This window comes from Cyphomyrmex costatus, unplaced genomic scaffold (genome assembly GCF_001594065.2).
Source record: "Cyphomyrmex costatus isolate MS0001 unplaced genomic scaffold, Ccosl1.0 scaffold30, whole genome shotgun sequence".
NCBI lineage: Eukaryota > Metazoa > Arthropoda > Insecta > Hymenoptera > Formicidae > Cyphomyrmex > Cyphomyrmex costatus.
The window spans coordinates 3,341,643-3,365,327 of NW_017277125.1; the positions used below are offsets into that span (position 1 = coordinate 3,341,643).

General features: G+C 28.9%; 1 protein-coding gene across 1 annotated transcript in view; it reads left to right on the forward strand.

The window, feature by feature from the left end:
- AChE-2 (acetylcholinesterase 2) overlaps positions 1–21,924 on the forward strand; it is a gene marked incomplete at its 3' end in the record, with an annotated part of 56,268 nt that extends 34,344 nt beyond the window's left edge. Inside the window, exon 2 of the mRNA XM_018541695.1 lies at positions 21,782–21,924. Within this exon, the coding sequence (XP_018397197.1) occupies positions 21,782–21,924 (143 nt within the window). The remainder of the gene's footprint in view (positions 1–21,781) is intronic.
- Positions 21,925–23,685: the final 1,761 nt, after the last annotated feature.

The following is a 23,685-nucleotide window of genomic DNA, read 5'->3' on the forward strand; positions in this document are numbered from 1 at the left end:
ATTTATTAATTATTTTATCTATATTAGATAATTATAGGTATTCTTTGAAATAATAATTAAACGTTTTTTTTTATTTTTCTTTCTTTCTTTATCTATTTCTGCTTTTTCTTTTTTCTTCTTTTTTACAAATTATAGAATCACATAACGACACAATAAAAAAGTAATTTGGTGCTTTAATGATAATTTATCGAGAGCATACTGTATGCTTAAAGATGCATTGTGTTTTAACGACAGTATCCTAAGGGTTTTATTATTTCTTTTTTCCGAGTTCTTCTAGTTTCATTACTCTTTGTGCGTATACTAAATGTGTTGCTTATTAGTAGATGTTCATGTAATATTATTTGCCAACAGAAATACCCTTTGTACTTGTTTGTAAAATGCTGCGCGCAGTTTATTTCACGCACCAATCACCTGTTGTGCAGACTGGTACAGTATGGAAACGACGTTTTCGCAGAAAATTTTCGAACTTTTATAAATCTTGTTTGCCCTTTCGTGACGAGACTGTGACATCGTCAAGGTAAACATATTGCTAATAAATTATGTAAATATTTCTATGGTTAATGTCTGGAGTGACAATTTACGTATTTCTAATTGTTGAAGAACATTTCTGTAATAGAGGAAATTAATTTATAGAAATATAATTCCCTCTTTTATTTATATTGTATAATTTTTAAATTATTAATAAAGTTTAGAGCTTGTTAAGCTAATTATATACCTAGTTTATATTATATGCATCGAAAAATAATCACATATTTATTATGTTTATATGTAATATTTTTATATATTATTTGTCGACGGAGAATGTATAAAGCGCAAATTGGATTAATAATAATAAATACATACACAGCGTGACATAGGTACATTCAGGATTTCAGTCAGAGGATGTAAAAATTTATCTCTTCACACGTAACGTATTAAAATACTTATATTAACGCCAATCTTTGGGGATTTTTTAAAAACTTTTTTACGACTAGAGCATAATGAGCTTAATTTTTTGTTATAAAAATAATTTTTACTGTGCGAAGAGCTCAACTTTTTATTAGCCAGAAGAGATTTGCCGTGCTGTAATTTAATTGTAAGTTAATTCTGTGTATGTGTGTGTGTGTGATGTGCGCGTGTGATAATAAGTTTGATTTGAATAATGTCTTTTAGTTAGGAATGAGAGATAGAATTTAGCATGAAAGATGTAGGTTAGATACGAATTAGATCAGTGCTAAATCCGAGTCAAGCAAGAGCCTGCATTTGAGTTATATCTGAATTACATCTGAGTTATGTTCGGCTTATGTTCGAGGTATATCTGAATTATGCGTGATATACTGCCATGTTAGATTTACTTAATGATACGATAACGCGAAAAATATAGCGAAATATAGGACAATGATGATACGTACATATACACATATAGCGAGTGTTAGATATTTATAGGTATTTGTCATATTATTTTGATATTAAATTATTTCGATGGTCTTTCTATTGTCGCATATCCGATATATAATGTATATATTATATATAATGTATGTACATATTACAGCGGTTTAAAAAATCCAAAATGTTTTTATCCACCTTATTGAAACTTATTTTTTATGGTTACAAGTATAAGTCACTATTATTTTTCCAAATTTTTTAAAAATATGCAGAGGTCGCGCAAATCGCATTTGTAATTAAAGTTATTATTTTTCAATTTTTCATTTTTTTCCATAAGAAACTTATTATTATTTTTAAACCTTTGATGAACTGAGCGACTGAAAAAAATTTTAGATTTTTTGAATCGTCCTAATAGCTGTTTAATGTTTTATTAAATAAAAAAACAATTGCAGTTTTTTTTTTTAACTCAAATTATTTTAATAATTATATGATTATCTTGATAATATCGATGCTTTTTGGGTGAATTACGACAATGCCGTAGCATTTAACGTTCATTTAAGTTCTAACACATAATTTCTCTGAATATCTTACGATTCATAAAATAATTCACACAGGTGCTTCATATACACCAGAATTTATTAGACATATAAAATTTGAAGATTATATAACTTATATTTCACAACTTTTTTGACCCATTTTCCATCGACTGGAAGAGGTAAACGATTCTGACGCACGCCAATTCGTGGTGCCGCGTGTCTGTTGCAGACTTTCATGATAAAATCGATTTCCAACCTTTCGGTCTTTCTCCCTTCTAACGCTCGTCCTTGTTTTTCCTCCTCCATTTTCATTTCGTCCTGCTCTCCTTTCGATATCATTTCGACCGAACTATTTCTGTCTGGTCACGCTTTAATTGATAATGGAAAGCTGTCGTGTCACTTTCACGCTTTCCCAATCCACCTGCCAAGTAAGCAGTTTTATTTATGCAAAAATTTTACTACAGAGATTAATTCGAATACTCACGTATCATATTTGTGCCACAAAATAATTTAACGGAATTATATTTTTTCGATATTACGCATTTAATTGGTGTAATTTTATAATAGTTTCTAATTGTTTTGTATCCCGTTTTTATTTAATTTGGCTACTTATAAGAAAGTAATAATAAAAGATTATTTTAAGAGATTTATATTTTTATTGATTTGATATTTTAACTTATGTACTTTTATAATGACTTTAGACTTTTTATTAACGATACATTGTATAACGTTTATATAGCAATGATTCCGTTACATCGCAATAAAGTTTTTTTACATAAAAAATTATAAACAATACTTGAAAAAGATTTAAAAAACACAGTTATACACAGCACTGTTATGCAATTATTATAAGAATTCTCGTGCTATATTGAAATAAATACGTATAAGCTAAATAATTATTATGTGTGTGTGTAAAAGATATTTTCAAAGTTAAATTAAAAAATAAAACTACCTATTAAGGAAGCATAATTAAACATTATTAGGGAATCATATACTAAAATTAAATTAATTTTTCACCAATAGAATCATAGGAACGTTTCGACTTAATCTTTTTTAGCTCGAATACAATTAACAAGAAAAAGAATTCATAAAATTCTTAATATTAAACATTAGAAAGGAATACACAATATTGAACATAAAGTCATGTTAGACTTGATTAGTTTTCGGCGTGTTTGTTGCCCAGAATTCATGATTAACTTTGGAATAATTTATCTAAGTAATAACGGACGTTCATCCTTTTCTATATTCCAATTTCACAGACACTCCATAGGAGGCTCTTGATGAAACCCTTATTTGAGTAAGATATTTGCATGCTACGACCTGGCTTAGTCGTCATTACAGCTACAAGTGGTCAATCCTGCGCTATACCTATGTAATTCTCCGAAAGCGATCGCCTACCGCGTACCTAATGCATGCACTACAGAGAGAAAAGCATGGCTCTACATGTGCCGAGCAATTCGGACGGTATAATTAAATCATTATTCTTCCTTTCTAATACCAGCGATGTGCACAATTTTCATTCAGGATAGAATAGTAAAGACAGTTGAAATTAAATAAAGGATGTAGCAATGTATTCTTTGGTAAAAAAAAAAACAAAATATTTTGAAAATAATAAATGATTAGTAAACACTAATAGGATTTGGTATTTATTAAAAATAATAGTTCGATAAACCGTAGTTCTACTGTTAATTAGTATCAACAAAAATGTTTCGTAGTTTTTAAAATATTCGTACATGTAATACGAGTATATGACTGCGATTATATTACCTGAATACCGTACCTTACTTCATTTTTTAACAATTATTGTAAATTTTGGAAGTTACCAAGATATAAAGAAATACGCAAATACATATTGTTAAAACTTTATCCTTGTTTTTAAGAATTGTTTAATTAATAATATTTAAAACTAATTTAAGAATATAATATTTAGTATAATATTAAAATATAAATAATTGAAGTTTAATTAAATTTCTTTGTAATAGACGCTATCTCTCTCTTTTTTCCATAGATTAAAAATATTAAATTCGAGCGTGTGTTGTCACATTATTATTATTTTTACTATAAGATTTTTAAAAGAGATAAATATATGTTAAATTTATTAAAAAATATAAACTGTCAATAGTAAGTCTGAGAAGTGTACTACAATTTAATAGCATATAATTATTGTAGTTATACATAAAACTTTATAGTAACGCTATACATAATCATCATGGATCTCAAGAGAAATCAATGTGCTGAGTGCTCAAAGAGGTGTAGTGAATTTCCTTCCGATAAAGTTTGCAAACTATAAACCACAAACTGTCAAGCTTGGCTAAAGAGGAGGACAAAGGGGCCATTCCGGCAAGCCGATTAACTGATTGTGCTCGGCATAGAAATCAGTCTGGTAGTTAAGCATACGTATTCATATCCTATTATATACATACTATATATACATACATATGTATATGCTTCGGATAAATTATTCTAAATTTATTATTGTTATACAGTAATATTAAAGATAAATGTATATACATAGTTCTTTATGTAGAAAAAAATTATATGCTTTACAAAGTTGCTATACTAATAAAAAAATAGATATTATAATATGAAGACATTTAAATATGTATATGTTAGGTATATAATTGTTATTGCTGTTTTGAGTAATAGCAAAAACGTGAGATACTTGATTTTCAGACAATAATATACATTCGTCTGTTTATTCATCAAATTATGATTTTTTAATTATTAGAAATATTTTTATTGAAAAATTGCAGTCAGATTGCACAAATTCACAATGAATTTTGGTGTATTTCTAATTACTTTCTCGATATAAAAAGTAATACGATGCTGATATTATTTATTGTGATTATATTTGACACTTTTTTGGATTTGGAACCTTGTGCAAAACTCGCGTATCAATGTGTACAGTGCAGTGCATTTCCTGCATTGATCATGAGTTAGCAGTTGGTTATACTACATTACCAGTACATTCGTTCATCCTACGTTAGTCGGTCGTCGACAGGCCACAATGTTTACTGGGTACTCCCCAATACACAGCTTTAATTGTCTCTCGGTCAATTAGAACTTCAGAGTAGTAACTATATTTATATGATAGAACACAGAGAACGTGTTTCAACTGTATGAATTCCTGTCAATATAGCCATTAGGATTAGATGAAGATAAATCTCTTCTTAGAAGTATGCAATAATATTTCTTAATAATAAATCAAATATTTTGAGTTACGATAAAAAGTTAATAAAAAAAAAAAAATAAGCATACCTGCATGTACTGTAGTGATAACAAGTATTGTTTTACAAAGTTATTAGGAAACTTGATTCGGATTTCATATACATGAAAAATATAATAGTATTTATTTAAAAACAATTTAACTTATGTTTCTTTATTTCTGCAAATTGATATTTGTAATATTTACTCTATTGTTTATATTTGTATACAATATTTATTATATGTACGAGTACGTTTACACTTGTATTCAAATGTACGGAGACTTATAAGATATTAAACTAAGTGTAGACAATTCAGCAAGATGTTTCAAGTTTATTATCTGTAGAAATTTTAAAGAAAGATTATGTCATACAGATGACATAAAATCTAATCAGACTTAAAATGATTTTTGAAAAAAAGATATCTTATTTTTTAAGTGAGTCATTTTTTATTAAAAAAAATTAATTAAAAATTTTATAAATATTCTGTGTTACATATTTATATATGGAAGATGCTTTTTTAAAAAATTAGTATTTATGTAATTTAAAAAATTGGCTAATCTACCTGGCAAATCTGAACACGTAATAATATTATTTTTCTTTGGCATAAAAGATAGCGTTAATCGATAAATGACGTTTCCATAATAATGATTGAAAGTTTGAAATGCGTATGTCATGTCCGAGCATATTGTATATTTTTTGAAACGTTCGATTATAATTTTTTTTTTCTTTAAATTCAAAGCTTTTAATTTTTTCGGTACACTATTCAAGAAAATTTTATTTTAATTTTTTTAACAAATACAAATTTTTGGAAAAATGGTTTTTAATAATTTTTATTTGCTTCTTGTATTGTACCTTTTTTATTAATAAAGTTGCATACATTTGCTTATTACTATTACGTTCCTAGTCTGGTATTTTGACTGAAAATAATTGTTACAATATATTCATTTTTATAAAATTTATTAGTAATTAAAATTGGGTTAGGTTTATTATACTTAATGTATGTGATCATTTCTTTGATAAAACGGTCAGTATATCGTAAGATTAAATTAGTATGCGATATTATTGGTATCAATAGCGATTGCATAGTTAAATAGAGACATATTAAAATTACTTTTTTTTTTATCGAAAGATGATTTTATTCTCTATATTCTTTTGTTTTTTTATACAGAAAGTAAATTATCTCTTTGCTGATTATATTTGATGGATTCTCTGTATAAGAAGAGTATCAATGTAGCTTGCATCTAACTTTACTTTACCGTAATTGCTAGAGTCAGACACTGCAATTGCGCGATGAATCTTTGTGAAATACACAACTATGAAATACACTAAATAATTACTGCCGCTTATCGAACGCGGGCTTTTAATTTACTCGCACAGCGAAACTTCGCTTTCTTACTTTTCGTAGCCTTATCAAAAGTTTAAGTAATGGATTTAACACTTACGATCATGATAAGCGCTTTTTACACCGAAGGTTAAGGCAGTCCAATTTAGCACCTCTCGTCATCATCTTCAATAACGAACTCTACGGAGAGAGTCTAGAATTAGATGAATCGCAAACAAAGGGAGATCTTAGCATATTTGCTCATGCATCGACGATTCGTCCTGGGTATACGCGTTCATACGTATGCATGTATATGTATATATATATATATATATGCTCTCATATGTAAACGTGAAAATACACGGTGTTCAGACGTTCTAGTGAGATATCAACGATTTTGTACACGTGTACATACATGCTGATGCGGTGTAGTAAAACAACGTCGTTTAACAACGTCGACCCAATGTAATTCTCGTAGAGAGATTTCGCTATGTCGTCTTCGAATTCTTGATTGAAAATTACTTACCAGTGTAGCTTCAAAAGAATTTCTTGCGTAAGTTTACGGTACGATTCCGAATCGTACGAAATTACTTTCACGCATCAGAAAACACCAGAAACGGAAAACACGATCATTGAGTTCTTTGGACGTTCTTGTTTTATTGTACACTGCATTAAATTCGATTGGTTGATGAAATATTGTATTTAATATTTCTGCGATAAATTTTGTAAATATAAAATGACTTGTTTTATAATATATGTATATAAGATATATTATTAAAACAAGTCATCTCAATGCTATAATATATATAATAAAAGCATTATGTATTATTTTAAGAACAATTTAGATAAAGCGTTTCGTTTCTCTCTCTCTCTTTTTCGTATTAATATCTTTAATTTATTAAATATAGAAAGATATGTCGCGCGTGTATGTGTATTTCTACACTTTAGATAGAATCAGATGGATACGTTTAATTCAAATATTCAATATGACTACAAGTTGCGCAAAGAATATGTAAATACAATTACTTTAATTAGAAATAAAGCAAGCATTCCTAATTTGCACATGGAAATCACTAATAATTACAAATAATAATGTACAGTTTATGTTGTAAAAAGTTTCATCATGTTACACGTTTTACTTGATGTTATTACCATACAATATGTATAGTCTCGTGTGCTATTTTTCGACATTGGTCGCTATAATTTGTTCTTTCACCACGCTATAGCGATGCACGAAGGATTAAACCTAATCGTCGCATAAATCTTACTCCACTTGGACGGTAAGCCTACAGCGTGTAAATGTAACGCGACTTGCTCGACACACGAGAGTACGAAGCCTCATGTAAATGCTTCGATAAACCACCCTCTGTGCGCATCTATCCTCTCGCTTCCCTCGCTCTTTAGTCTGCTCTAGGCATCCAATGTAGCTTCCTGCACATACGCGTACATAGGTACAAGGACGAACAGGTGGGTATATGCACAGTGACCTGAGCAACGGGGCTGCCAGGTGCGGTGCGACGGCGTCCTATCATTTCCTCATTATCTACTCAAACATGGCGTCTCGCTTGTTTCCACTCCTCAATCGCATTTCTGATGTATCGGACATACCGACCAACTAGTTTAGCTCGTATGCAAGCATTCTTTGCGAGCTTCGATCAGTCGTGATTTTGAACACGAACGTCTTTCGGTTGAATAGATTTCTAAAACTTTTTGCAAAAACGTTCTTATAAAATGAAGAAAACTTGTACATGCTCTTCTATAGCTTGATGTTTCCGTGAATCGCTATATGGAGCAAACAGAGATGTAATATAATTGTATGTTTTTAACAAATACGTAATCAGATTATTATTTTACATATTTATTGATATTCTATAAAAGATATAGTTTAGGATTTAAAATTTAAATTTGTTTTCACGCTAATAAAAAAATGCACACATATAGTTGTTATATTTTTTTTAAAAAACGTGGTTGTGCGGCGCATTGCTAATATTTGTCCAGAATTTTTGAATTACAATATCACATTTAATTGATTATTAAAGAAACAAAGACGTGTGTAAAAAAATAAAATATTCTATTAAAATTATAGATTTATTCTGATGTATTTATATATATTCAGAATTATTTCATGTATCAAATTTTGTAATTATTAATATGATTGAATTATATATTATTAATCCATAATTACCAATAATTCATGAGTTTCTAAGATAGAATTTTCAATATATTTTAATAATATAAAATAAAAAAGTTTATCAGAAATATATATATATAAATGATATAATACATAAATTTTTTAAATTGTTTGTCATATATGTACCTATCTGCACATTATTTGTACTTTAATGTCATTTTAATCAATAATTTCGCATTGCAAATATTAATATTTACTTTCATCATACAAATTGCATTAACATCGTACTGTACGACAGCTAATATATTTAATTAAAGCATGATGCATTAAAGCATGACAATTCTGCATCCGTAAGGATCAAAACAGTAAGAATAATGCAACTGCGCAGTAAAATGGTGGATTTCGACAGTACAGAATTTCCGAGGAGGAATGAGATGTAGAAATGGAAATGTGCCGGAGAGGGGAAAAACAATGTACTTATTGTTATAGCTCTCACCATTTCTCTTGGCCGTTTGCCGAAGCAACAGCCTCAAGGTGAGAAAACTCTCAAACCCCTGACCTACTTTTCTTTCTAGTAAAACACCTTCCTAAAGAATTTGATGGTTTCCTTTTCGCTGTTATGCGATTGAGTATTTTTCGAGATATATTATTTTAATCTTTTACAATCCAATACAGTAATTTCGTCGCAGAATAAAATTAGTCACAGTGAGTATAATTTAGTTTAATTGAATATATGATAAAAATAAACAAATATAAACTAAATAAAGGACTCTTTCAGTTCGGCAGAAAAAATTTATTTATCTTGTAGAGTTTTTTGAAAATATATAATTTATTAAAAATTATATAATTTATTTTAATTAAACGTTTTCGTAAGTAAACTTCATTTTCTTGCAATAGACTAAGGAAAACATTAAGAATTTATATTCTGCGATTTTATCACAATTAGAATACAACGCGATATCAGACAATTAACATTCATTTGCTTTTCTTTTGCCTTTTTATATCATTTAAATCGAATCAATGAGAGAACGGAAATAGTGTAGTAATTAGCAACAGAAATGTGAATAGTATGTGAGTATCTACTGATGATATGGATTGAAAAAAGTCAGGTTGAGGGAGCGAAAAAGTATTGATGTAAAATGTAGGAGCGCGAATTTTAATGAATGTGAAATCCAGCATTTGTACATATGTAGTAGCATGTAATTAACGCGTTCACGTTATCAGAAATAAATATCCAAGGTTAGAAAATAATATATATTTTTTTTAGTAAAGTTTGTTATTTTCTTTTAACTATAATGATAACGATAATGTCTTTACATTTTTATACTAACGGTAACGAATCCAGCCGTTATTGTTACTTTTATCATTATTGTTTACTTTAATTCTTTATCATCTTTATAATTATTATAAAAAAATAAGTCGTATTATTTTTAAAAAGCTAGAAATCTTTTATAAAAGAAACTGATATACATCAAAAAATGTTTTGCACTTCATTTTTCCCAGTGAAAAATGACAATGGAATCGACATCGAGTCGACGTTGAATCGACATCGATTCTATTGTCATTTTTCACTGGGCTTAGACTGTATTCGAATAGTTAGTCAATACTAAAAATCTGTAATATATATAATATGAACTGTATATACATCATATGAACTATTATTACTCAGTATTGATAGTGAATATTGGAATGTAGTACTCTTAATGACGATATTGTTTATTGTTCGTTGTCATCACGTCAAAATGTGTCCGAATTTCAAGCTGTATATAACTTTACGGCATAGATCATAATAGAGTTTATGCAATATCGATAAAAAGTTTGATAAACTATTAAAAAATGCGTCATTACATGTATAGAAGCTTTTTGAAGAGAAAACAACATCGAATGTCGAAAAAAAAATATTTTTTGAAACGCGCAATAGTATATTAATATTTTTATGTAAAAGTACTACATTTTAGAAGCATCAGTCTAAAATTTTAACTGAAAAAAAGATGAAGAAGTTATAATTTTTTATGTTACAGCGATTTATTTTATGTGTATGCTTTTAAGAATTTTTTAAACATATATTGTTTTATTTGATTTATAACATTATTATAAAACGTTATTGTAAAACACAATCTATGATGTTCTAGTAATGTTCAAAATACATTCCATATTTTGGTTGTTCTAAAATATCAGATGGATAATTTTAGAATAGTAGTATCAATTGATAAATTTGACCTGCCGGGATAATAACTGTGACATTTACAAAAATGTAACGACGAAGATTTAAAAATTATATTTAATAAAATTTTTTAATAAAATCTATATTTGTAAATTACAATCTAATTTCCTAAAGATAAACATATATTAACAAATTAAAATATTAATGTAAGAAATTATCGAAAATTTTTTAAATATGGATTTAATATAGAAAAAATGTTATACAAAGATTAATTTTCAATTTTAAATTTTAATATTGATTTCACAATTAATTTGCTTATTAAATAATATAATTTTTAAATCTAACATTATTTACAAAAACATCACAGAAAGTAAATAGTAAAAAAATAACGAATCGTTATTTTCTAAGTAATAGTAACAGTAATGTGTTTCTTTTATGAAGTAACGTTCCACCCAACCCTGAATAAATCTAATCTGTACACGAAGGTATTCGTTATTATTCGTGTCATGCGCGTTATTTTTCGTTTTGTCTCATTTATTCCAGCCGCTAAATTTAGATAAATTCAAAATGCGGATCAATATTTGTTAGTTTATCACCTCGGAGGAAGTAAAATTGACCATTTGCATATTATTCGATGATTATGCGCATTCAACTTGTGCAACTGCTAAAATAAGATTGAAGAAAAGTAACCGGACATAAAAAAAAAACATTTTTCCATAAAAAGATAATTCAGGGGAAGATGGCACAAGGGGGAAGATGTCATATTATTTATATTTTTATCATAGAATATATATCTGATTGCGTAGAAGTATGTAGTAGACAATGGGTAAAAAAATGCAATTATCAAAAAGTTCATGCTAATTGACATTGAAAGATATTTAACAAAATACGAAAAGATGGGTTATAAAATATGTTCTTTCTAATATTTAGTACACCAATAGTTAAGGTTTGTGCTTCGATGCTTATTGTAAAACCAAACTAATGACGGTTTTGATCAGTGTTTTCTGGCAATCATATGGCTAATACAGATTATAATTTGTAATATTGTTACATACGTAAAAGTTGCAATTGTATATTCCTCTTACACACTTATATATAGGGGAAAGGTGACAGTAAATACAAAATACAATTTTCCCTGCTTGATGTCGTTTAATTAAAATGATTTTGTAGATTAAAATTTTAGATGCTTTGTGTATAATTCGAAATGTTTTTAGTTAATAAAATGCTGTTTAAACGAATAAAAGTATGTCCAACATACCATACTTCTTAAATTACTTTCTGAGTATGAACTGTAAATAAGTAAAATATGCAAGTTTATATTGCATTACATTATTTAATTGTTTGTGACGTCTTTTCCGTATATATAGGTGGAAGATACCACTTTGGTTAGGTATGACATCAATTTTTTTCAATAATACGAAATATCAAAAATTTAATTCGTTAATTTGTATGAATAAAGATAGGTTTCTAGAATATAAAAAATATTTTTTCGTTGATTAATTCATCAATATTAAGAAGTTATTCAAGAATAAAGGCTTAAGGGTGGCGTCTTCTCCTGAATTACCTTATCTATTTATTTGATAAAAATCGTAATTACTCGTATTATCGCATCTGGATGTATCTATATTTAAGGATTAATAAATGTCATTTCGAGAAAATGCAACAAGATTGTCGGTGGCTCCGGCAGTGAGGCCAGCTAACAAGTTCGTGGTGTTGAATCGATAGAGATGGGTGAGCCTGGGAATAGATAGGCAGGCAGGCAGACGAGGTCGCGGCGGTCCCTGCCTGCCACTCGTTGCTCGAGCTCTCTTTCCACCTTTTATCCCTGCGTGCAACCACCGTTCACCATCAAAACTTCACTCTTACACCTTCTTTCGCACCTTTTCTCTTATCCTTCGCCTTTATCTATCTTTTCCTTTTTCGATTCCGCCAGTTATTCGTCAAGCTTGAAATCGCGCTGAAATTGCGCGCGCGGTTAAAGCTCCTTTCTTCTACTCTCTTCCACTGAGCCTCAGGGAGTTGCCGGTAATTGAGTTCTTTTGCATCGGACCCATCTTCAATGATGAAAATATGCTTCCACGCATATTAGATTCAAAGAGCACTAGTGAATTTCTTATGTTACATTGACCCTCAATTGCACGGTCTATCGCTTCACTTTGATATCAACTGAAAAGATAATCTCACTTTATAATTAGGTACGCAGTGCGCATATACTTTAAAAGGACGGTTAATTGTTAATATAAGGATTGCAAATTTTCTAGCACTGAAATCTTTGAAGGTTACACTGTAAAAAAATTACACGTAATATAATAATAATTATATAAATGATAATATTGAAACTATTAAAGGATGTATATTTATTCACATAAAAAATTTTAAAAAATCACAAATAAAATTATTCTTCTTTATAGTATAATTTACAACAGTAAATTTTCAATTAAAGTTAAATTATATAAATATTTGGAGTAACTGCAGATAATATATTAGTAGGGAGAGTACGCCACACACACACTCGTTTTATTTAACAGACTTATCAATTAGCAACGCTTGTGTTAGTGCCATAAAATTGTTTACAATTTTGTACTTGACGTGTTGCATAAGTATTATCAATTTCTTGGCAATGTTATTATTTTTATGAGGTAAATATGAGCGTAGTAATGAAAACATGCTCCTCTTATAATTTTTATAGTACTTTATGTACACCATTATGTAAGCGTTACACAATATTTAGCTCAATTGGCTTGTTAATCTATTGGCATGGACTAAAATAGAAATATTCAGTTTGTCGTTCATTTATTTTCTTAACAATTGCATTGTACAGGCTTGTTATAACATAAAATAGTGTCTTGGGAGAATATGCTACTATTCTGTATATTATATATGCACGTGTATGTGTTCATGTATGTACGTTGTACAATTGTACATACTGTATACATATGTATGTATATATATATATAAACATATATTCATGATTATATTTATGTTTATTGTGTATTGGCTGTGTACTATTTATCTTATGCATTATGTTAATTTTAATTTCAAATTTTAATTATATTCTATGTTCTTATAATAAATTAAATAATATAAATTGTAATTACCACTTTTTTGTATGTAACATATTGTTCCATGCTTAGTAGCATTTTTATATTTTTAATAGTAGAAAAAGGAAAATATTTGATTGCGACCATACACAAGTAATACATAAAAGATGAAAGAAGACGATCAGTATGTAAGACCAGGGTAGATGAAACCTTACTTTAAGAAAGAGCTTGATTTCACTTCTTCGAAGTAAATCATATTCCAAAAAAGTAAATCTTACTCTTTTTCTTCGAGTGAGATTTCGTTCCACGCGATTTAAAGAGAAGATATATTTTACAGTTATAGAGAGAGGTAAAATTAACTAATTTGTATAAAGAGATGTATAATTTTTCATATTTTTCCACTATAAATTGTATAATTTTTACAATATATTATTATTTGTATAATTTTTTATATTTTTTTAGCCGATCTGATGCATTTTTATTTAACTCTACGCATAAAAAGATTCAAGAATCTCTTTAATCAACATTTTGTCTATATAATACTTTTCGGGGAACAGCTTATAAAAATAAAAAATTATAAAATCGCAAAAGTAAGAGAGAGCATTTTGAAGAAGATTTTATAATTAATTTTATTATATTTTTACAAATCGTTGGGCTTATAAAATGACGGCAAAAAGATTGATATGTACTTTTATTCTCTCCCTAAATCTTTTTTTTCTATCTATCAAAATAATATCAAATTGTTAGATTTGCATAATAATTAGATAATTTTTTATTCGTTCATGAAAAAGAAATTGTTGAGTACTGTGCAAAGACGATGTTACCTAATCTTAATTCGTTACCATTTTAGATAGCTACAGGCACACCGCAAATGCTTGAATTTGCTATTGCTAAAACGGCTTTCCTCTTGAAAGTCAATCCGAGCGGAGTTCGTAATGCTATGTCGGTGTTTGCGGTTAAGCCTCGATGCCAATTCGTTCCTAAACCACGAATCTGTTTCTCTTAGACCAGATAATTCTTCTTTCTAAATTTTTTTGTATTCCATGTCAAAATTGACCGATTATTTCTCCATCGATAAGATTACTTTATTTAATTTGTACACAAGACCATTTCTTATTCTATTGACACGACTGTAACTAACAATTAGCTGTTGTTTCGGACTATAATTAAAGATAACAGAACGATTTTATATGTTTTACAATTGGAAGTAATAATTAAGCGTAATAGGTATTGAGTAAGATGGATTGATTTTAAGGCAAATGTATAAACAATATATCACATTTATGTAATATTCGGTAGTTGTTAACACGCTTACCTAAGATTTTTGCACTAATTTATTTAAGCTTTAATTTACTGTTATGACAAATCTTTTATGTAGCAGCTAAATTATGTTAAAGTTTCTTTAAGGTTTTTCAAATAATTTTTCTCTTGATGATACTTTTGACGCTCTTGGATATTTTCTTTAGAGGGCTTGCTATCATCGTATTATGATTCATTGCTAATGCCAACATTTTGTGACTCTTACCGTTTACTTCATCAGGACGATGGCACTGATACTAAAGTGCTCCTTCGTATCAATGCACTTCTCGCTCTGATGAAATGAACGGTAAGTTTCACGAAACGTTAGTATCATACATTTCTTTTGCGATTTTTTTTCCAAAACGAAGCAAAAACGAGCATATTTCTACAGGACTGCTTTTCTTAGTTTTTCGATCTCCTACCTACACGCTCCCGAAGTTTTGACATTTAAATACCGGATATCTGTATACAGTCATGATGGAAAAATGTAAAATACAATGAGCTATTACTGTAAATGCGCAGTGGACAGTCAATAATTGGGGGTCCATTTTATGAAAATCCAATATGGTTATTTTCCTTATTTTGTTCTTTAATGACAGTTTTCGAAATACAAAATTACGAGTAGACGCAGTACAAAAATTTATGAAATTTGAGAGATACATATACACAATGTATGTAGTATTTATAAACAGAGTTCTTTTAAATTTGGAAAAGATTGATTGTGACTATCGTGTAAGTAATAAATAAATATATGTATATAATATAAAGGTTTATTTAGAGATTAATGCAATACGTAATAAACATATTTTATGACTTAATCGTTTCTGGCATCATGCCGACCTGTTGCATTAAAATCTGCAGCAGTCGCAGTTCTTGTGCATTTATAATGACAACGTAATGTCTTTGTTTTATAACGTTTAAATTCCGCGCGCATAAAATGGACTTCCCGTGATTGGTTGACATATCCCCAATCCTTTGCCACCGTTATACGCAATAGCTCACTTTGCGTTTTTCCATCATTGTATTACTTAGAAATAGATCACGATGCGGCGATGACCCACACACTTTAGCATCATCTTTCTTCTTCTTTTCCGTTTTAATTATCCTTTTATATGATCATCGCGTTATTGAAATTAATTTTTTCAGTCTCCCCCCCCCTCTGTCTCTCTTTCACTCTTCGTTTCTCTTTCTACCAATTCGAAATTGATATATCCTTAATCTTTAAAGATAGCGTCCAAAGTTACAAGCAAAAAGAAACAGACAAATTTTTGATAGTTTTCTTAAGTTTTAGAAACACAACATTTTATCATTTATTTAATCGGAGTGTTAATTTAAAAATTAATTACAAAGATATAAAATTTAATAAATGGACAATCTACTCGCTCTGACATTCTCAATAAAATCTTGACATTCTCAAGAAAAGAAATCAATTCTAATTTGATTGAAAAGTTAATGAAAAATTCACTATCTCGAAGAAACGTTCTACAACAAAGGTACGAAAGATTTTATATACATCTTTCGTATCTTTGTTGCAAAATGTTCTTTTGAGAGACAGTCGAATTTTTTATTATTTTTTTAAAATCAAATTACAATTCTATAGAATTGCAGTCTTTTAGTATCTCGCTTTATCAAATTTCTTGACGCTATATAATTTCGTAAAAATCACGGCAATGTTGAGTTCGTTCGGATTCTCAATTTGTTAGTCCGGTTTCACTGAGTTCTACATCTTTTTCGCTCGAAGTGTCCATTAACCTGGAAACTGAAGGTCCGAAACAAAAACCACCTCGGGCGAGTCAACTCGGTTTCCAGCTTTGTTGTCAGATGCAATATTACTGCAGTAGTTTCCGGTAAACTAAATAGTATCTCCGTGTAACACTCACGCGCAATGTTTCATGAAAAAAAGAGAGAAAAAAGAAAAAGGGCAGCATCGTCCGCGAGATCGTCGCTTGCAACACGCGTGGACTGTGTTGGATATAAAACCGGATTCTACCCGCGCTTCTCTAAGAAATAAATTTTACGCACGTCTTGCACACATGTTTTATAAAGAAAATTATGCAGTGATAATTTTTTCCATTTTTCATAGTATTTATGAGAAAAATAAAATTACTTGTGTATATTTTTTGTCAATTCTTGCAATTATCATTTCCAACATTATAATAATTGTTCATATTGGATTGGCAAACAAGTTCGTTTGATTTTATTAACTTAAAATTGTATACTATACTTTTTGAGTTTGTATGAATTTAGTAATTACATACAGAAAACTACGAGTTAAAAAAGGGAAAATTTTCTTTTCACTTTGTAGGCCTGTCACGTCTCCCAAAAAAATTGTAAAAATTTTTAACTATCTGACGTGAAAGCATAAAGTTTTCCTTCAAATTTCGTTTTCAAAAAATATTTCTACGATTTTTTGTTACTGCGAGTTACTTGCGGGTTATATAAAAGAACGTTCTGGCTTGAACTCTATAACTTTATTGAAAATCATCGTACCTCAATTTTAAAAAATAGATTCTTAAAGCTAAAACTTGGCTCTGTTAAATCATATAATTAATTAAATTTTATTTTGTATTTCTAAAAAATTATGTTTTATTCCATCTTAAAAAATCGAATGAACTTATTTGTCAATAATCTAATATATATATAGATGAAATAGTTTGGAAAAAATATGTTTCATATTTTAAATTTAATTCTATATCCAATTACAGTTACTTTAGCGATAAAAAATTATATCATTTAACAAAAATAAATTTATTCTAAAATGAAATTAAGCAAAAAGATATTAAATCTTTATGAAAACCTCATAAAGATAATACACATGTTTATACATAACAAAAGAATAATTAAACATAACTTTTGTCACATTTAAGGAGAGTATTTTGTATTCTTGATTAATGACTACTACTTTGATTAAGAATCTTTGAAAAAATTTCATAGAATAAAATAGAATAATTTTTTTTACTTCAGAGCTTACAAAGCCAAGAAGAGACTTTGTTGGTACATTTTTCTCTTTATTCGTCCATTTATCCTTAAAATGATAATAATTGTTATATCCCTATAATAAAATATATGATAATACTGAACAGGATGCCATTGACAGTTTATGTCGCATGTCAAGATTTCCAGTAAATTGGAATAAAATGGTACTTTGGAGAAGATTTGGTATTGAATCAAATGTGATAATACACGTTGCAATAAGTACACACGAACAGTTATATAATAAAATCGCACTAGGGGAGCACTAATATAAATCTCAAATTAAGTTCAACACATATGCATAGAAATATACTCGAGTTTGTACGTCGGCAAATTCCCATAAGTACTGTTACATATATAGCAGAGAAACTACGAAATTCAACCTGTTCATTTAGTTTAGAAAATATCGTGCATGTACTATTATTCACCTGTAGTCAGTATGGGAATTCTCTCGAAGGGATTGAAACGTTGACGCGCGTATGTGAATCCGAGAATTTGTAATTTAACTCATAAATTTTACATCCATCCGGTGTATTAATTAATAATTTCCAGTTCTATTTATATCATAATAATATATCAATTCTTTTTACCCTTTTACAAGTGTGTTATAATCAAATTCGCATTTACGAAGCATTGAAGAAATTTTATTGCCGATAGATCGGGGATTTTCCTTTCTCGCATCAATTGCGTTATTTTATTTTATTTATTCAGTAGCACATTCATTTTCGATGTCTATAAATATTATTTTGTTTACTACTTTCATATATGCATATACATATAATATATTTACATTTATTATTCAAAGTGATGTTTTCAAAGTGATTATCGCTTGCTATAATATTTGTCAATAATGTGTCATGATTTTGGAATATATGTATATTTTGTTTCAGTTAATGTTGTTTCTCTACCATATTTAATTTATATATAACTCAGTTTATAATTTAAACTGTACTTATTGAAGTCAAAAACGAAATTAAACTTCTTTTAACAAATTTGTATTATATATTGAACGTATCATATAGAAATGTGTGGTGTTTCCTAACTTAGAAGCGCTTAAGTTTTTTAATTAAAATTTTTTTACTTTTAGAGACAAGTTCTAAGATTAAATAAAACTGGTTTGCACATTGGATTACAATTACGCGTGTAATATAAATTAATTATTAGTATTACTACAATAATTATATTAAAAGATTACGATATTTAGGATTGTTATAACAATTTGTATTTAAAAAGTAAAGTAAGATACGCACATATATTTACATTTACAACGCACATATACTACATCTCAATTTACACAGACACATATAATATAGATTATGCCAAATTTATTTCTTGGGTGTTTTAAATCAATAATTTATTGTAGAAATTGATTTTTTATTTGTGTTTACATGATAGATAATCACGGCATGTATTTGAAACACAATTTTTTACTACAAAAATATATTTTGTATTTTGTATTTGATCGGTATACATGAAAGTGTTACGTATTTTATATTTAAAACAGAGAAAATGTACTCCGTAATTTAAATAGTAATATTAGTTGTCAATATCTTAGTATTTTAAATACAAAATACTTTCAATCCTGAACTACAAAATACAAAATATATTTCCATTCAATCCAACTACAAAATACTTTTATATATTTCGATGAAATATAAAACATTTTTATGTGCTCCGCTGAAATATATACAAAATACACAAGATACAATTGTCTTACAATTATCGTTTTTCAAATAAAAGTATTTCAAATACATGCCTAGCCCTGTAGATAATATAGTATTTAATCTTGGCAATATAAATTGTTATATTTTTGAACTAGACTCCACAATATGCTTTTTAATTCTTAGAAAATGTATATAACATAAACCTTAGGATTGGCAGCCTATTTATGTCATATGTATGTTGTCATACGTATATTGTCTAACAGGAAATACTTTATATTGGAAAACTACATTTTCTTTTTGAGGAGCACTCTCTTTGAAGTCTCCGTATCGTACGTGATCCCAAAGACGGCATGCCTGAGGCAACACTCTCGCTCACCATAAAAGGGGGATGAAGTTTCCACGTTGTGCACGTGTAAGCAGCCGGAAATCCAGGGTTTCACGCCGTAGAACTAAGAATGCATGATAACGCCGCGTGGTCAACTATTTTCATTAAATCAAATTGAAGTATTTTGAAATTGTGTTTCTGACACCTTTATCAGCAATAAAGCTTCTAGTAGTTGCGTCGTATGCACATAAGCTGTAAAACTGAAATTAAATTGTCACAATTTTTTGTGTACAACTTAAGTACAATTATAACGAAGTGGATGAAAGTGTTTTCTTTTGATTTTAACGAATTTTATGTTGTAGAACATCTTAATCTCTTCAGATCTCATTTTATTAAAAGTATATTAAAAAATATTTATGCATCTCGATAAATAATTATTAAACAATTAATTTTTTTTAATTTTGTCTATATATGATTACGTATGCACATGAAATCTCAGATGATGTTGATAGAATTACAATGTACGCGAGGTTTAAATGAGTTAAAACAAAGGATATGTATGTTTATATAAATATTTTCTCTATATGTTTAAAAATTAATTTGCAAAAATTAGGAACTAATTAAATATTAATTAATTACAAGTGAAACAATTTGGTTCGAACTCGACATACATTTTTTTAGCGACTAACATTGAAACGTGAAAAAGTTTCTAACGAAAAATTTATGATATTTTCGATCTATCGTGAATTTAAATTTTTCGATATCAGCATATTGATCAATGTATTCTTTTAGTATACTATTCTTAGGAATTTTAGTATTTTTTTTTAATTAACGAGTTTTTATGTCAAATCCTTATATGGTATGTGTGTGTGAGTGTGCGTATGTGTAACGTTTTATTACAATTATAAAATCATTTTTCCATAGCATTTTTTATTTGCCAAATATTCCATAAATATTGTGTTACGAATATTCGTATTTTTGCTGTGCCGTATGAGCATGAAATTAGGAATATTTATCTTTATTATTACTCTATTAGCATGTGATGTAATGCAGTGGATAAGTAGTTGTTAAATACGGTATGATACTAGCATAACATAATACTTACAAACATAGACATATTGTTAAGTGCAAACAGCGCTAAGTGCTGGGGAGGATACCATTTACCTACAAAACGATTGCTTACAGCTTCGTTTATACACAGATATATTGCACACAGTGTATTGCACGACAATATTGCCACACAGCATATTGCACACAGGATAATAGAGAGATATTCAAATATGCGGTGAATACTAAAGTCATGTTATTTAGTAAAAAGTCAAATTGCACACGCAAACAGTTCGACTTTTCACTAAATAATGTGACTTTAGCGTTTATCGTATATCTGAATACACAGCAAAAACTTCCTATTGTCTTATGAGCAATGTGCAATATTGTCGTGTGTGCAAACGAAGCTGTATAAGTAATCGTTTTGTTCGTAAACGAAGCTCCCCCCTATGTGCTGTATGTTTTTTTAAAATATACTTTTTAAATATATTTAATGATCTCTGTCTTTACGTATAATGAAGCGAATATTCGTGTCGTGCAAATTTATAAAATTAATTGAATTTAAAAATCAAGATGCTATGCATTTGTATGCTATTTAAAAATTGTAACTTTTCTGCTGTGTTTTTATACATTTTTAAATAGTTTTTATAATGTATAATAAGTAGTATTTCCTATCATTGCGTTTAGCATGCATATATTTCTGTTTCAGGAACATATTTTATTCTGTACGATTTCATTGACTTCTTCGAGAAAGATCAAGCCAGTTTTTTGGAGCGAGATAAATTTCTCAACATCATCAATACTATCTTCAAGAATATGTCGCAAATCGAGCGTGAAGCCATCATTTTTCAAGTAAGCCTCATTAATTTTATGCATTATTACTATAAATTTTTATGTAGCGATAAAACGGCACGCTTCCAATCCTAAATCCATTTGCAAAAAATGATCCTTTTGGTGCCTCTAACAATCTCTGAAAGTTTGTCGGTTGAATTTCCGAACATTCTATATATTTGAAAAACTATTATAATTTTTATAAAAAATACAAATATTAAATTTTCGTTTAGATAGAGTAGGGTAAACCCGGTATATACGCCGCGTCAGGAAATACGCCGCAGAAGTCAGAAAAAATAGAAGGAGTGGGGATAATTTTCCGTCAATTACTTTGTTACATGCCTTTATGGTATATTAGTATTATATTATGTTTTCAGTTTTTTACTGTTAATATTAATGAAATTATTGCGAGTTAAATCGATTTTTTACTGTAATAAGTAGTGCCATCATAATTTATAATCTACATAAAATGATTATTGTAGAGCGTGTAAAAGACTTAGTGGTTATTTTGCAATACATATGTGTAGAGGAATAGTAAAGCATGTTGTATAACAAAATACAAGTGCTTTGCTCCTATATTATTTGTTTAATTAGTTGTCATATATATCCCATCTATTTGGGATATACGGCATTTTTAGCGAGCGGGATGCTGTGCCGCAGCACAGACGCTCTATTTAAGAAGTTTTTGTTAATTCTCTCTAACAATTATATTTTGCATTAATGCATAAATGTTGATAAATCTTAAACGTTTAAAGATTATTTTCAAAGATTTGAAGCTATTTAAAAAAATTTTATTAAGTCCTATTTGTATTCCAATTTTCATTCTGAACAATAAAAATTGTCATGTATTAATAAACAAATGCAAGTTACGTCGTCATTTTACATCTTATTTATAGAATATTTGTGCTTTTCTTAAAACTCATATATCCCATCCATGAGTGGCCATATAACCCCCCCCTATGGGATAAATGGCAAAAATGCAGGGGTTTAAAAGAGTTATTTTTTAATATGGAAAATAAATTATTTTGGATTTCTAATATTTTTTTTATAGTAGTAGATGATACAAAGTTTTTATTGGTATAATTAATTTGTTTTAAACATATTAAATAATAATTGATAAATTAAGTTTTTGATAGGTGCGGCGTATATACCGGGTTTACCCTATGCAGTATATTCCCATTCAAAATATATCCGCATTTGCGAATACACGCGAATACAAAATGTATCCGTCTTTATGAGGAATTATGATTTCAAAAGCACATGTTCAGCCTACTAAAAACGGATACACGAATGCTTATATATACACAGTATATTCCCATTCAAAATAAATCCGCATTAGTGATGTTACGTCCGATGCGATTTTTCTTTAAAATTTTCGCCCCTGAAGTTTCTATCTCTCTCGCACCCATTATTATCGCGCCGTACGATTCGCCTGCGTACCTGCATTAACTCTTTGTAGCGCCGCGCTTACGCGGGGGCATCACCTCCCGGGCGGCACGCGCCGGTTGATTAATATATAAATTTCCTGATACAATTAGGTAAATGTTCCAATATGCGTGGAGGCAAGACTGAATTGGTTAGCACACCTTACGCTCAATCGTGTTACGCTACTCCGCTCAAATTGTCCTTTTCTTCCCTAAATCTTTATATGATATATAAGCGAAGCGAGTATATGAGAATACTGCGCATCACGCGACAGTCGCTAATCCGAAGTGACAGATATAGTCCAGTCAATATGTACGAAAAATGGCAATATATATGCAAATGATGGAAGAGTGGATT